We start from the raw sequence: 16,660 nt of genomic DNA, 5'->3' as shown, positions 1-16,660 counted from the left end.
TCCCTCCCCTTATACCGCGACCACCGACGTTCCTCATACCGCGACCACCGACCCTCCTCATACCGCGACCACCGACCCTCCTCATACCGCGACCACCGACCCTCCTCATACCGCGACCACCGACCCTCCGCTTATACTGCGACCACCGACCGACCTTCCTCATACCGCGACCACCGACCCTCCCCTTATACCGCGACCACCGACGTTCCTCATACCGCGACCACCGACGTTCCTCATACCGCGACCACCGACCCTCCTCATACCGCGACCACCGACCCTCCTCATACCGCGACCACCGACCCTCCCCTTATACCGCGACCACCGACCCTCCTCATACTGCGACCACCGACCCTCCCCTCATACCGCGACCACCAAGCCTCCTCATACCGCGACCACCGACCTTCCTCATACCGCGACCACCGACCCTCCCCTTATACCGCGACCACTGACCTTCCTCATACCGCGACCACTGACCTTCCTCATACCGCGACCACGACCTTCCTCATACCGCGACCACCGACCTTCCTCATACCGGGGCCACCGACCCTCCCCTTATACCGCGACCACTGACCTTCCTCATACCGCGACCACCGTCCCTCCCCTTATACCGCGACCACCGACCTTCCTCATACCGCGACCACCGTCCCTCCCCTTATACCGCGACCACCGTCCCTCCCCTTATACCGCGACCACCGTCCCTCCCCTTATACCGCGACCACCGACGTTCCTCATACCGCGACCACCGACCCTCCTCATACCGCGACCACCGACCCTCCCCTTATACTGCGACCACCGACCGACCTTCCTCATACCGCGACCACCGACCCTCCCCTTATACCGCGACCACCGACGTTCCTCATACCGCGACCACCGACGTTCCTCATACCGCGACCACCGACCCTCCTCATACCGCGACCACCGACCCTCCCCTTATACCGCGACCACCGACCCTCCCCTTATACCGCGACCACCGACCCTCCTCATACCGCGACCACCGACCCTCCCCTCATACCGCGACCACCAAGCCTCCTCATACCGCGACCACCGACCTTCCTCATACCGCGACCACCGACCCTCCCCTTATACCGCGACCACTGACCTTCCTCATACCGCGACCACCGACCCTCCTCATACCGCGACCACTGACCTTCCTCATACCGCGACCACTGACCTTCCTCATACCGCGACCACCGACCCTCCCCTTATACCGCGACCACTGACCTTCCTCATACCGCGACCACCGTCCCTCCCCTTATACCGCGACCACCGACCTTCCTCATACCGCGACCACCGACCCTCCCCTTATACCGCGACCACCGACGTTCCTCATACCGCGACCACCGACGTTCCTCATACCGCGACCACCGACCCTCCTCATACCGCGACCACCGACCCTCCCCTTATACCGCGACCACCGACCCTCCCCTTATACCGCGACCACCGACCCTCCTCATACCGCGACCACCGACCCTCCCCTCATACCGCGACCACCAAGCCTCCTCATACCGCGACCACCGACCTTCCTCATACCGCGACCACCGACCCTCCCCTTATACCGCGACCACTGACCTTCCTCATACCGCGACCACCGACCCTCCTCATACCGCGACCACTGACCTTCCTCATACCGCGACCACTGACCTTCCTCATACCGCGACCACCGACCCTCCCCTTATACCGCGACCACTGACCTTCCTCATACCGCGACCACCGTCCCTCCCCTTATACCGCGACCACCGACCTTCCTCATACCGCGACCACCGTCCCTCCCCTTATACCGCGACCACCGTCCCTCCCCTTATACCGCGACCACCGTCCCTCCCCTTATACCGCGACCACCGACGTTCCTCATACCGCGACCACCGACCCTCCTCATACCGCGACCACCGACCCTCCTCATACCGCGACCACCGACCCTCCCCTTATACTGCGACCACCGACCGACCTTCCTCATACCGCGACCACCGACGTTCCTCATACCGCGACCACCGACGTTCCTCATACCGCGACCACCGACCCTCCTCATACCGCGACCACCGACCCTCCTCATACCGCGACCACCGACCCTCCCCTTATACCGCGACCACCGACCCTCCTCATACCGCGACCACCGACCCTCCCCTCATACCGCGACCACCAAGCCTCCTCATACCGCGACCACCGACCTTCCTCATACCGCGACCACCGACCCTCCCCTTATACCGCGACCACCGTCCCTCCCCTTATACCGCGACCACCGACGTTCCTCATACCGCGACCACCGACCCTCCTCATACCGCGACCACCGACCCTCCTCATACCGCGACCACCGACCCTCCCCTTATACTGCGACCACCGACCGACCTTCCTCATACCGCGACCACCGACCCTCCCCTTATACCGCGACCACCGACGTTCCTCATACCGCGACCACCGACGTTCCTCATACCGCGACCACCGACCCTCCTCATACCGCGACCACCGACCCTCCTCATACCGCGACCACCGACCCTCCCCTTATACCGCGACCACCGACCCTCCCCTCATACCGCGACCACTGACCTTCATCATACCGCGACCACTGACCTTCCTCATACCGCGACCACCGACCCTCCTCATACCGCGACCACCGACCTTCCTCATACCGCGACCACCGACCCTCCCCTTATACCGCGACCACTGACCTTCCTCATACCGCGACCACCGACCTTCCTCATACCGCGACCACCGACCCTCCCCTTATACCGCGACCACCGACCTTCCTCATACCGCGACCACCGACCCTCCTCATACCGCGACCACCAACCTTCCTCATACCGCGACCACCGACCTTCCTCATACCGCGACCACCAACCCTCCTCATACCGCGACCACCAACCCTCCCCTTATACCGCGACCACCAACCCTCCCCTTATACCGCGACCACCAACCCTCCCCTTATACCGCGACCACCAACCCTCCCCTTATACCGCGACCACCGACCCTCCCCTTATACCGCGACCACCGACCCTCCCCTTATACCGCGACCACCGACCCTCCCCTTATACCGCGACCACCGACCCTCCCCTTATACAGCGACCACCGACCCTCCCCTTATACCGCGACCACCGACCCTCCCCTTATACCGCGACCACCGATCATCCCCTTATACCGCGACCACCGACCCTCCCCTTATACCGCGACCACCGACCCTCCCCTTATACCGCAACCAATGACCTTCCTCTTATACCGCGATCACCGAGGGAGGATCAGGGAGCCGACAGGCGGGGAGGGGAGGAGAGGATCGAGGAGCCGACAGGCGAGGAGGGGAGGAGAGGATCGAGGAGCCGACAGGCTAGGAGAGGATCGAGGAGCCAACAGGCGGGGAGGAGAGGTGAGGTTCGAGGAGCCGACAGGCGGGGAGTGGAGGAGAGGATTGAGGAGCTGACAGGCAGGGAGGGGGAGAGACACAGGAGAGCAGAGCTGCGGCTGACGGAGGAACATACTCTGACTACGGTGTCGGGGCTCAGCAGCCCAGATATATTGTGGTCAGCGTATGGGGGCGGGGGGTTGGGGGGGATAGCCAGGCAGGATCAGACAGGCATTACTGGTGATACAGGGTGAAAAAAAAAATATGACACAGCACAAGTGCTGTGCTGTACAATGTGCTTTAAGGGAACAGGATACTTTTTTTTGGGTTAACAAAATGCCCCATAGCAAATATACTGTTACAGAGCTTCCTTCCTGTGCACAATCACAAATATATACATACACAAACATAATTCTGCACTTCCGCCTAGGGGGCATGCACACGTACTGCAGGCAGGCCGCTTCTGCTGCGACTACTCACAGCAGTAGCTGATCTGTAGATGCCCGAGCAATGGATGTCCACCGGCACCCGCCGATCGTCAGGCAGACACAGAACGGAGCTCTGCCTATATAAACAAAGCAGAGCTCCATTCTGACAGGGGAGAAGGAATGGATTTTGTGTCCCTTTAAAGCACATCCTTTAGTGAAAGCATCTCCCCCACAGTACACAAAGACTGGCTAGGCACACATTTAACCCTTTAAAATGCCCGTTAACCCCTTCCCAGCCTGTGCCATTAGTACAGTGACAGTGCATATTTTTAGCACCGATTACTTTATTAGTGTTACTGGTTCCATCAAAGCGTCAGACTGCCCGCCATAAGTCGCTGATTGTTTTTTTTTTATACACTAGTAATGGTGGCAAACAAAAAACAAAAAACCCACGCATATAAATTCCAGTATATATGCCGTAGATTGTAGCTTTTGAGCAAATCAATCAATATACAATTATTGGGATTTTCTTCACCAAAAACGCAGTAGATTGCATATTGGTCTAAACTGATGAAGAAATTCTATTTTTTAAATTTTAATTGGATGTTTTAGAGCAGGAAGTAAAAAAAAATGTTTTCCGCATTTGATGGTCTTTTTTTGTTTATAGTGCAAAAAATAAAAACCGCAGGAGGAGACGAAAAGAAAGTTCTATTTTATTTACGTACAGCGTCGCACGACCGCGTAATTGTCAGTTAAAGTAACGCAGTGCAGTGTTGCTTAGAATGGCCTGGTCAGGAGGGGGGGGGGGGGTAAATCGTCCAGAGCTCTAATGGTTAAACAATCTGTGACCATTTGCCATAGTGGGGGCCGGCCCCTTCTTATAAGGTCTCCATTCCATACTATGACCTGGAAGATCCCCCATCACAGGGACAGAAGATGATGAGGATACAAGTCAGGTTCTCATTATAGTAGATGGTGTAGGTCGGCATACAGGGGCACCCTGGGAATTGGGGCTCCAAAAACGTCCAATAGGAAGTCTGGTGTGATAGGCCAGAACCTGGAGATTTCAAGCCTAACTCCATGTTTACTGTCCCTTTAAATAGTTGGGGAGGGCCAAGCTGGCCCAAACAGACGCATTTGCTGGCCTGTCTATTAAAGGAGAAGTACAGGGAAAGCTCTCCGAGTCACACTTCTCCCGTGGGCTCACAAAGGGGGCACTTCCTTCCGTTCTCCCGTGGGCTCACAAAGGGGGCACTTCCTTCCGTTCTCCCGTGGGCTCACAAGGGGGCACTTCCTTCTGTTCTCCCCGTGGGCTCACAAGGGGGCACTTCCTTCTGTTCTCCCCGTGGGCTCACAAGGGGGCACTTCCTTCTGTTCTCCCCGTGGGCTCACAAGGGGGCACTTCCTTCTGTTCTCCCCGTGGGCTCACAAGGGGGCACTTCCTTCTGTTCTCCCCGTGGGCTCACAAGGGGGCACTTCCTTCTGTTCTCCCCGTGGGCTCACAAGGGGGCACTTCCTTCTGTTCTCCCCGTGGGCTCACAAGGGGGCACTTCCTTCTGTTCTCCCCGTGGGCTCACAAGGGGGCACTTCCTTCTGTTCTCCCCGTGGGCTCACAAAGGGGGCACTTCCTTCTGTTCTCCCGTGGGCTCACAAAGGGGGCACTTCCTTCTGTTCTCCCGTGGGCTCACAAAGGGGGCACTTCCTTCTGTTCTCCCGTGGGCTCACAAAGGGGGCACTTCCTTCTGTTCTCCCGTGGGCTCACAAAGGGGGCACTTCCTTCTGTTCTCCCGTGGGCTCACAAAGGGGGCACTTCCTTCTGTTCTCCCGTGGGCTCACAAAGGGGGCACTTCCTTCTGTTCTCCCGTGGGCTCACAAAGGGGGCACTTCCTTCTGTTCTCCCGTGGGCTCACAAAGGGGGCACTTCCTTCTGTTCTCCCGTGGGCTCACAAAGGGGGCACTTCCTTCTGTTCTCCCGTGGGCTCACAAAGGGGGCACTTCCTTCTGTTCTCCCGTGGGCTCACAAAGGGGGCACTTCCTTCTGTTCTCCCGTGGGCTCACAAAGGGGGCACTTCCTTCTGTTCTCCCGTGGGCTCACAAAGGGGGCACTTCCTTCTGTTCTCCCGTGGGCTCACAAAGGGGGCACTTCCTTCTGTTCTCCCGTGGGCTCACAAAGGGGGCACTTCCTTCTGTTCTCCCGTGGGCTCACAAAGGGGGCACTTCCTTCTGTTCTCCCGTGGGCTCACAAAGGGGGCACTTCCTTCTGTTCTCCCGTGGGCTCACAAAGGGGGCACTTCCTTCTGTTCTCCCGTGGGCTCACAAAGGGGGCACTTCCTTCTGTTCTCCCGTGGGCTCACAAAGGGGGCACTTCCTTCTGTTCTCCCGTGGGCTCACAAAGGGGGCACTTCCTTCTGTTCTCCCGTGGGCTCACAAAGGGGGCACTTCCTTCTGTTCTCCCGTGGGCTCACAAAGGGGGCACTTCCTTCTGTTCTCCCGTGGGCTCACAAAGGGGGCACTTCCTTCTGTTCTCCCGTGGGCTCACAAAGGGGGCACTTCCTTCTGTTCTCCCGTGGGCTCACAAAGGGGGCACTTCCTTCTGTTCTCCCGTGGGCTCACAAAGGGGGCACTTCCTTCTGTTCTCCCGTGGGTTCACAAAGGGGGCACTTCCTTCTGTTCTCCCGTGGGTTCACAAAGGGGGCACTTCCTTCTGTTCTCCCGTGGGCTCACAAAGGGGGCACTTCCTTCTGTTCTCCCGTGGGCTCACAAGGGGGCACTTCCTTCTGTTCTCCCGTGGGCTCACAAAGGGGGCACTTCCTTCTGTTCTCCCGTGGGCTCACAAAGGGGGCACTTCCTTCTGTTCTCCCGTGGGCTCACAAAGGGGGCACTTCCTTCTGTTCTCCCGTGGGCTCACAAGGGGGCACTTCCTTCTGTTCTCCTGTAACTCGTATTCAGCCGACAGAGGGACCAAAGTCACAGAGCTGATCCAGGCTTTGCAGGGATCCCAACAATAATGTCAGGATCCACTCAGATGCCTGACAGCTGGCTCAGCCTCTACGCACGCTGCTGAGATCCTTAGCCACCCGTCCCCTTCACAGCCAGGCACTCCAGTGAGCGCTGGAGGGGCAGTGCAGAGAGCCGGAGAATGACCATCATCTCTCAGTGCTCAAGGGGGGCTGGATAACTGAGCGATCAGCAGTCATGTGATCGCACAGTTCTCAGTCTTAGCCAGTGGGGAACAGATGCTGCAGCCATCTAGGTGGGTGTGAATGCTAGCTTTAGCTCCTTACAGTATACAGCGCTGTAAAACGTCCCATCCTGCCGTAACAGAGTCAGGCCGAGTACTGCTCAGCCCTTCACAGGGAGCTTTATATTCTATGAATAAATACAAAGCTTTCTATGATTGGCTGAGACAGAGAGGTGGGCAGATGGCATCACGATTATGCCTCAGCCAATCAGGAGAAGCCTTGTATTCATTTATAGAAGAAGCGCTCGGCACAAATCGATTGTGTTCCGAGTTCTGTATACTGCATGGAGCTGAAGCTATATACAGATAATAGAGCGCCACCCAGCAACTCCTCCTGTTATTGCAGTGAATAGTTGTGCCCAGCGTGGTCCCAACACACCATTTAAAGGGACATTACACGTTTCTTCTCTCAGTGCCCTGTCTGCAGTGGTGATCGGCTTCATATTGTACACTCCGGTACTCCTTGTAAGCCATGATAGGAATATCGATCGTCCTACCTGAGACAGAGTGAGTGGGATGGTCTTCAGACGAATGTCGCACTCTATCCGCGGCTGGTGCCGGGATCTCAGGGGTTCCTTGGAGCAGTTTCTCTTTAGCAGTGCCGATGTGCAGACCGGTTCCAGGATGTACTGGTGTTGGCGGCTCTCCATGCTTTTATCCATGGCGTCCTGGAGAACAAAAATACAAAGAGGATTTAGAGAGGGAATCCACTTACAGTTCAAACTGGAGGTAAGTCTAGTCTGTGTCAGTATTACACCTCCCATCATCCTGATCTGGACTAGAAAGGCTTTTCTTCCCATACAAGTCAAACTGGAATGCAAAAGTGCAGAAGCAACTTAAAGCAGGTTGATGCTGCTGAGGTCGTATGTGGGCAGCTTTGTGCTTGTTCCAAAACATCCATATTAGACACTTAGGTTCATTTCACCCGCAGCCCACCGACCCACAGCCCACCGACCCACAGCCCACCGACCCGCAGCCCACAGCTCACCGACCCGCAGCCCACCGACCCGCAGCCTACAGCCCACCATCCACAGACCCGCAGCCCACAGCTCACCGACCCGCAGCCCACCGACCCGCAGCTCACCTACCCGCAGCCCAACGTCCGCCGCCCCGCAGCCCACCGACCCACAGCCCAACGTCCGCCGACCCACAGCTCACCGACCCGCAGCCCACCATCCGCCGAACTGCAGCCCACAGCTCACATCTCACCGACCCGCAGTCCAACGTCCGCCGACCCGCAGCCCACCAACCCGCAGCCCACCAACCCACAGCTCACCTACCCGCATCGCACCATCCGCCGACCCGCAGCCCACCAACCCACAGCTCACCTACCCGCATCGCACCATCCGCCGACCCGCAGCCCACCAACCCACAGCCCAACATCCACCGACCCGCAGCCCATCAACCCACAGCCCACCGACCCGCAGCCCACCGACCCGCAGCCTACAGCCCACCATCCACAGACCCGCAGCCCACAGCTCACCGACCCACAGCCCACCAACCCACAGCTCACCTACCCGCAGCCCAACGTCCGCCGCCCCGCAGCCCACCAACCCACAGCCCACCGACCCACAGCCCAACGTCCGCCGACCCACAGCTCACCGACCCGCAGCCCACCATCCGCCGAACTGCAGCCCACAGCTCACATCTCACCGACCCGCAGTCCAACGTCCGCCGACCCGCAGCCCACCAACCCACAGCCCACCGACCCACAGCCCAACGTCCGCCGACCCACAGCTCACCGACCCGCAGCCCACCATCCGCCGAACTGCAGCCCACAGCTCACATCTCACCGACCCGCAGTCCAACGTCCGCCGACCCGCAGCCCACCAACCCGCAGCCCACCAACCCACAGCTCACCTACCCGCATCGCACCATCCGCCGACCTGCAGCCCACCAACCCACAGCTCACCTACCCGCATCGCACCATCCGCCGACCCGCAGCCCACCAACCCACAGCCCAACATCCACCGACCCGCAGCCCATCAACCCACAGCTCACCGACCCGCAGCCCACCGTCCGCCAACCCGCAGCCCACCAACCCACTCTCACCAAACCGCAGCCCACCGTCCCGCAGAAGATTTTCTAAAATCTTCTGCTGCACTGACCCAGGCAGAAGATTTTATACTGAAGCCCCCTGGGCAGAAGACATTATACCGTACTTTATACAAGGTGCTGGGTGAAAAGGACAAATTCTCAGCAGCTCCTCTGAGTACAGAAAGCCATATCAACCTCTCCTCACCTGGAGCTCCGCCGGAGGAAGGTCACCCAATAAAGTGCTGCTGACATCCCAATAGATACTGAAATCTTCAACTTCTAGTTGTTTCTTCCTCATTAATTTCTCCACCTACAAAGAAAGATTGCAGTGAGGAGAGAGGAGAGAGGACTGAGTATATGAGGAGGACAATCTGCAAAATGCACCTTCATCTAAGTAGACAAAAATCCCTGCACCGGCTATAATATATATATATATCACACACTAGAGCTTTTCTGAATGTTTTTCACCCATTTTGCATTTGGCTAGGGTCAGTGTCCTTACTGGTAGCATGAGGCCGTACCTGGACCCTATAGGGTCAGTGTCACTATGGGTAGCACGAGGCCATATCTGGACCCTATAGAGGTTGCACAAACAGTCCAAGAACATGGAGGAGATTCCTGGAGGCAGGCAGTTACTCTAGGAGAGCTGTACAGCGCCATAGAAGGTCCTCAACCCATCAGCAGAACCGGTATCTGCACCTTTGTGCAAGGAGGATCAGGATGAGCAGTGCCAGAGCCCTACAAAATGACCTCCAGCAGGCCACTGGTGTGAATGTCTCTGACCAATCAGAAACAGACTTGATAGGGTAGCCTGAGGACCTGACGTCCTCTAGTGGGCCCTGTGTTCACTGTCCGGCACCATTGAGCGTGGTTGGCATTTGCCACTGAACACCAGAATTGGCAGATCCGCCACTGGTGTCCAGTGCTTCTCACAGATGAGAGCAGGTTCACCCTGAGCATGTGATAGACATGAAAGAGTCTGGAGAAGCCGTGGAGAGCGTTGTGCTGCCTCCAACATCATTCAGCATGACTGGTTTGGTGGTGGGTCAGTGATGGTCTGGGGTGGTATATCCATGGAGGAACACACAGACCTCTACAGGATAGACAATGACACCCTGACTGCCAGACCCTACACCAGTGCAGTGGGTCCTGGGCTCCTCCTGATGCACGGCAATGCCCGGCCTCATGTGGGGAGAGCATGCCGTCAGTTCCTGGAGGATGAAGGAATGGATATCATTGAATGGCCCACAGGCTCGTCTGACACAAATCCAATAGAACATCTCGGGGACATTTTTTTGTTGGTCCATCCGTCAGATTGCACCTCAGTCTGTTCAGGAGCTCAGTGATGTCCTGGTCCAGATCCGGGAGGAAATACCCCAGGACAACATCCGTTGTCTCAGGAGCATGCCCCGACGTTGTAAGGCATGAATACAACCATGTGGGGGCAACACAAACTACCAGGGGCCATTCTGAGTTGCTGCAATGACAGCAAAGTGGACTCACCTGCTGCATCACTTCTTCACTTTGATTTTCGGGGCGACTTTGAATTCAGGCCTCTATAGGGTGATCGTTTTCATTTCCATCAAACAATGTGGCATCCTTTCCTTCCCAACACACGACCCAGTTCATACCAGTATAGATCCTAACACACGACCCAGTCCATACCAGCATAGATCCTAACACACGACCCAGTCCATACCAGCATAGATCCTAACACACGACCCAGTCCATACCAGTATAGATCCTAACACACGACCCAGTCCATACCAGCATAGATCCTAACACACGACCCAGTTCATACCAGTATAGATCCTAACACACGGCCCAGTCCATACCAGTATAGATCCTAACACACGACCCAGTCCATACCAGCATAGATCCTAACACACGACCCAGTTCATACCAGTATAGATCCTAACACACGACCCAGTTCATACCAGTATAGATCCTAACACACGACCCAGTTCATACCAGTATAGATCCTAACACACGACCCAGTTCATACCAGTATAGATCCTAACACACGACCCAGTCCATACCAGCATAGATCCTAACACACGACCCAGTTCATACCAGTATAGATCCTAACACACGACCCAGTCCATACCAGCATAGATCCTAACACACGACCCAGTCCATACCAGTATAGATCCTAACACACGACCCAGTCCATACCAGTATAGATCCTAACACACGACCCAGTCCATACCAGTATAGATCCTAACACACGACCCAGTCCATACCAGTATAGATCCTAACACACGACCCAGTCCATACCAGTATAGATCCTAACACACGACCCAGTCCATACCAGCATAGATCCTAACACACGACCCAGTCCATACCAGCATAGATCCTAACACACGACCCAGTCCATACCAGCATAGATCCTAACACACGACCCAGTCCATACCAGTATAGATCCTAACACACGACCCAGTCCATACCAGTATAGATCCTAACACACGACCTAGTCCATACCAGTATAGATCCTAACACACAACCTAGTCCATACCAGTATACATATCCAGCATGTGATTTCTCCCCATTGAGATTTGATGTGTGTGCGAGTCTGCAGCTGCTGCCCTGTACTGTGGCAGTAAGTGGTTAAATGGTTAAAAAAAAATCCCTTTTATAAAGTCAGAGCATGGCGCTGATTTGACCAGAGCATGGCGCCAATTTTGCACTTACAGGCTCATGAGTGGCATTCTGGACAGACACATTTTTAATGCAGACTCCAGCAGCGAATGGATGGGATGGATCCGTGACGCCATCTTCAAACCTCAGGTGGACGTCCTGAATTTTCAGCTGCAGCAGAGAAGTGGAGAAAACGGTCAGTGATCACAAAGCGGTTTCATTGTGACGGATCGGTCACAACCCGGACTGAGAGGATTTCTCTCTATAGTGTCCGGTTATGACGGCCGTGTTGAGTATCTGAGGAGGTTTTACTTACTTCAATATTGTCCACAATTCTGGTGACGATGGAGGCGGTGACCGTGTACCAGTACGACTCTCCTTTCTGCTCTTGCTCACTCTGGGGGGGGGGAATGACAGACGACATTTCACAATGTAATTCCTGATTGTTCAGAACATTTCTAGAAAATATCATTTCTAGTGCAACTTCAGCCAAAACAGTTCGGGGCGTTCACACTTCACTTTGCTTCAATATGCGGCATTGGAAGATTTTTTTAAAGCGCTCTGAATGCCAATCAGAGCTCCTCCCACTAAATAAAATGGATCCTTACTGTTCTGGTCACATGTTGTGTTTGCTGCACTATAAGAATTGTAAGGAAGTGTAAATGAGCCCCTAATTGGGAGTAGTGATGGGCTAAGGCAGGATTTTCCTGCTGTCGGTCTATGTTCGGGGGAGGGGACTCGCTCTGGAGAAGAGGGGGACGGAGGAAGGACGAGGGGGAAGGAGGAGGAACGAGGGGGAAGGAGGAAGGATGGAGTAAGGAGAGAGGGGAGGGAAGGAGTCCATTCTGGGATTCCCTCTGGAAGTGGAAGGGGGGGTGGAAGGGGGTTCCCAGTGGAAGGGGAGGTGGAAGGGGGGAGGGGAGGGGTTTATTCTGGGGAGGAAGGGGTTTCCCAGTGGAAGGGGAGGTGGAAGGGGGAGGGGAGGGGTTTATTCTGGGGAGGAAGGGGTTTCCCAGTGGAAGGGGAGGGGAGGTGGAAGGGGGAGGGGAGGGGTTTATTCTGGGGAGGAAGGGGAGGTGGAAGGGGGGAGGGGTTTATTCTGGGGAGGAAGGGGGTTCCCAGTGGAAGGGGAGGGGAGGTGGAAGGGGGAGGGGAGGGGTTTATTCTGGGGAGGAAGGGGGTTCCCAGTGGAAGGGGAGGTGGAAGGGGGGAGGGGAGGGGTTTATTCTGGGGAGGAAGGGGTTTCCCAGTGGAAGGGGAGGGGAGGTGGAAGGGGGGAGGGGAGGGGTTTATTCTGGGGAGGAAGGGGGTTCCCAGTGGAAGGGGAGGTGGAAGGGGAGGGGAGGGGTTTATTCTGGGGAGGAAGGGGGTTCCCAGTGGAAGGGGAGGTGGAAGGGGGGAGGGGAGGGGTTTATTCTGGGGAGAAAGGGGGTTCCCAGTGGAAGGGGAGGTGGAAGGGTGGTTTATTCTGGGGAGGAAGGGGGTTCCCGCTCATTGTTGCTCACAGTTATAATGGTGGAGGAAATGAGGGGGTTGAATAGTAATGGAGTGGGTCGGATACCTTCCATTTGTCCTCCAAGGCTTTCAGAAGAGCTTTTTTGCGGATTTTTTCCAACAACTTCTCCTTCAGCTCATCAAAGTCTTCCTGTCCGTCCGGAGAGCCGATTAAATGAAGTTTGGAAATGGATATCACCCATGGGTCCAAGTGGGGGCGGTAAAAGGGAATCTGGATTCTTATTTTGCCAATAAAACCTACAAAAAGGCAGAATTGAAATGTAAACAAAAATAAAAAAATCTGCAACTTCCAATATTTGCTAAAACTTTCCCTGCGGTTCAGTCTCTCGGGGTAGGTCAGGAATTCAGCAACAAATTACATTTTTGAAAAATGTAACACCCATAATCCCCTCTACCCTCCTAAACACTTGTCATCACCCCTAGCCCTACCCCCCCCGCCCCCCCCAGGCTCAACCCAAAATAACAAACCTTTTACCTGATTTACTGCCAAACCAATACCGACATTTCCCTCACATCTGTAATGCCCACACACAGGATCGGAAATTCGGCCAGCAAAAGACAGACGAGAGCTTTTGGTCAGAAAATACGACCGTGTGTGCGCTCCATCGGACTTTTGCTGGCTGAATTCCCGCCAGCAAAAGACTAAGAGCAGGTTCTCTATTTTTTGGTCGGAAAAAGTTTTGATTGGAAATTCCAATTGTAGCAATTCCAACGTGCAAAATTCCTACGCATGCTCAGAAACAATTTGCGCATGCTCAGAAGCATTGAACTTAAAGTGGAAGTAAACTCCCCTATCGTTTTCAGCAAAGGAAGCTGCCATCTATGCCTCTGTTTAATCTGCAACTGCTATGGTGCTGCACATGTGATTCGTTATGACACCAGCCATTGGGTGGTTTGATAGTTTGGCTGAGAGCACAGCCAATGTGCAGTTAACATTCCTGGCATGCCTTTTCTTTTTTAACTGTTTAAATCAATGGGTTTACTTCCACTTTAATTTTCCCGGCTTGTCGTAGCGTTGTACGTCACCGCGTTCCTGACTGTCAAAAGAACAGAGAACTTGTGTGTGACCCGGGCGTATGCACGCCAAGCTTGAGTGGAATTCCTTCGGAAAAAACATCCAAGTTTTTTTCCGACGGAAAATCCGCTCGTGTGTGCGGGGCATAAGAATCATTGTTTTTTGCTAGAAAATTCCCAAACATATATTTTGCAAGGCAGAGACCCTGGAGAATATAAAAGGGGCTTGCACAGATCAGGCCCCCTGGGTGCCCGTACTGTCTGGGCCCCTGGTCTGTGTGGGACCCATGGTGCCCGTACTGTCTGGGCCCCTGGTCTGTGTGGGACCCATGGTGCCCGTACTGTCTGGGCCCCTGGTCTGTGTGGGACCCATGGTGCCCGTACTGTCTGGGCCCCTGGTCTGTGTGGGACCCATGGTGCCCGTACTGTCTGGGCCCCTGGTCTGTGTGGGACCCATGGTGCCCGTACTGTCTGGGCCCCTGGTCTGTGTGGGACCCATGGTGCCCGTACGGTCTGGGCCCCTGGTCTGTGTGGGACCCATGGTGCCCGTACTGTCTGGGCCCCTGGTCTGTGTGGGACCCATGGTGCCCGTACTGTCTGGGCCCCTGGTCTGTGTGGGACCCATGGTGCCCGTACTGTCTGGGCCCCTGGTCTGTGTGGGACCCATGGTGCCCGTACTGTCTGGGCCCCTTGACTGTGTGGGACCCATGGTGCCCGTACTGTCTGGGCCCCTGGTCTGTGTGGGACCCATGGTGCCCGTACTGTCTGGGCCCCTGGTCTGTGTGGGACCCATGGTGCCCGTACTGTCTGGGACCCATGGTGCCCGTACTGTCTGGGCCCCTGGTCTGTGTGGGACCCATGGTGCCCGTACTGTCTGGGCCCCTGGTCTGTGTGGGACCCATGGTGCCCGTACTGTCTGGGCCCCTGGTCTGTGTGGGACCCATGGTGCCCCGTCTGGTCAGTCTTTTTTACTGGTCCTTAGTCATTGGCTCTCTAATTATTACCGACCTGCTTTCACTTCGAATGGCAGTTCCAGTTCTCTCAGAGCGTCCTTCTTCAGTGGGAGGTTCTCCAGTTCCACCGCACCTGAGAAGACAGAAGAATCCCATCACCAATCCTCCTCCATTACCTGACCCTTCTTATATACCCGGCTCCGGTGACACCGACTCTCCGTCCTCTACAATCATATAACACGCAATACAGCATGAGGAGAGAGACTACCAGATACAATGTAAAAAGGAGGAGGAGGAGTCAGAAAACATCCGTCTGATTATACGTCCCATCTCCTCAGACACTACAGAAAGATACAATGTTTGTACATCCCACTTCATCTACAGATACAATGTAACAGTGTTACCTTTGTATCATCCTGTTCATTAATCTGCAGATCAAAGGGGTGAACTTCATCTCCACACATTTAAAAAAAGTTTTGCGTTTCTTTATAATTAAAGTGGAAGTAAACGCCCACCTCTGACTTGTACCTATAGGTAATACTATGTAAAGGATCACCTATAGCCCACTCACAGAAGGGCCCCACCATCACACAGCATGCTATGGGGACACTCAGGGAAGGAGGAGCTGACAGGGACCCCAGAAGAGAATATTCAGAATAGTCTTCTACAGAGCAGGAAAGTATAAACCTCTTTTTTCATTTTAGGTAAAAAAAAAAAAAAATCTGTAAAAATTCCCAGAGAGGCAGCAAAACATAAAATGACTAATATGTTACCGTGAGTATTGAGAGAGAGAGAGAGAGAGAGAGAGAGAGAGAGCGAGACAGAGAGAGACAGCTGGAAGGATCTAGAAGCTGTCTGGCGCTTTCTCTCCTCGGGGTTCTCTGTACAGAGGAATCATTTTTCGGGGTTCTTTACCTTTCAGTAGAGCTACAGACAGTTGGTGTGTGTTGAGGTTGCTGACATATTTGCCCAGGTAGGTGTTGAGGACCCAGGCCACCAATCCTTCCAACATGATGACAGACTCAGGTCTCCTTCAACATGTCACCGATCGTTCATTGGTTGTGTATTCCTGGAATCACAGAACGGAGATTTCACATAATGTCCCAAAATCACTTCCGACACACGAGGGCCGAGATCAGTGGTTGGAGGAAGTCAAAGTTTTGTCCACAAAATCAATGAGTCTCAAAATTACAACTTTATTACATCATCTCTACAAGGCATAGCAGAGCGCCACCTCACAGGTGTAATATATAGATATAGATATAGATATAGATATAGAGAGAGAGAGAGAGAGAGAGAGAGAGAGAGAGAGAGATGATCTGTGCTGCGGATGATTAAAGCTTAAGGAGATCTGTGTTGGCTACTCTGCACTCAGCATTACTTTACCCCTGACCGCCCCCCCCCCCGCACTATTTTAAGAGGGAGGAGGGGGAGTGGTCGGCTCCGGGGCCCAGGGAGGAGGGGGAGTGGTCGGCTCCCGGGGCGGAGGGACTCGGGGAGAGGTGGC

At 55.0% G+C, this 16,660-nt stretch overlaps 1 protein-coding gene across 1 annotated transcript in view; it reads right to left on the bottom strand.

Annotated features, from left to right (window-relative positions):
- VPS13D (vacuolar protein sorting 13 homolog D) overlaps window positions 1-16,660 on the bottom strand; it is a gene marked incomplete in the record, with an annotated part of 334,001 nt that overhangs the window by 314,521 nt on the left and 2,820 nt on the right. The window contains 7 exon segments of the mRNA XM_077455954.1: window positions 7,495-7,665; window positions 9,240-9,344; window positions 11,726-11,842; window positions 11,988-12,068; window positions 13,233-13,423; window positions 15,209-15,286; window positions 16,069-16,222. Of these exon segments, the coding sequence (XP_077312080.1) occupies window positions 7,495-7,665; window positions 9,240-9,344; window positions 11,726-11,842; window positions 11,988-12,068; window positions 13,233-13,423; window positions 15,209-15,286; window positions 16,069-16,165 (840 nt within the window).

Source organism: Lithobates pipiens, unplaced genomic scaffold (assembly GCF_037356315.1).
Source record: "Lithobates pipiens isolate NorthernLeopardFrog02 unplaced genomic scaffold, aLitPip1_a1.2 Scaffold_27, whole genome shotgun sequence".
Taxonomy (NCBI): Eukaryota; Metazoa; Chordata; class Amphibia; order Anura; family Ranidae; genus Lithobates; species Lithobates pipiens.
Note: the sequence above shows the minus strand (reverse complement) of the source record. Positions and strands in the feature narration are given on the sequence as shown.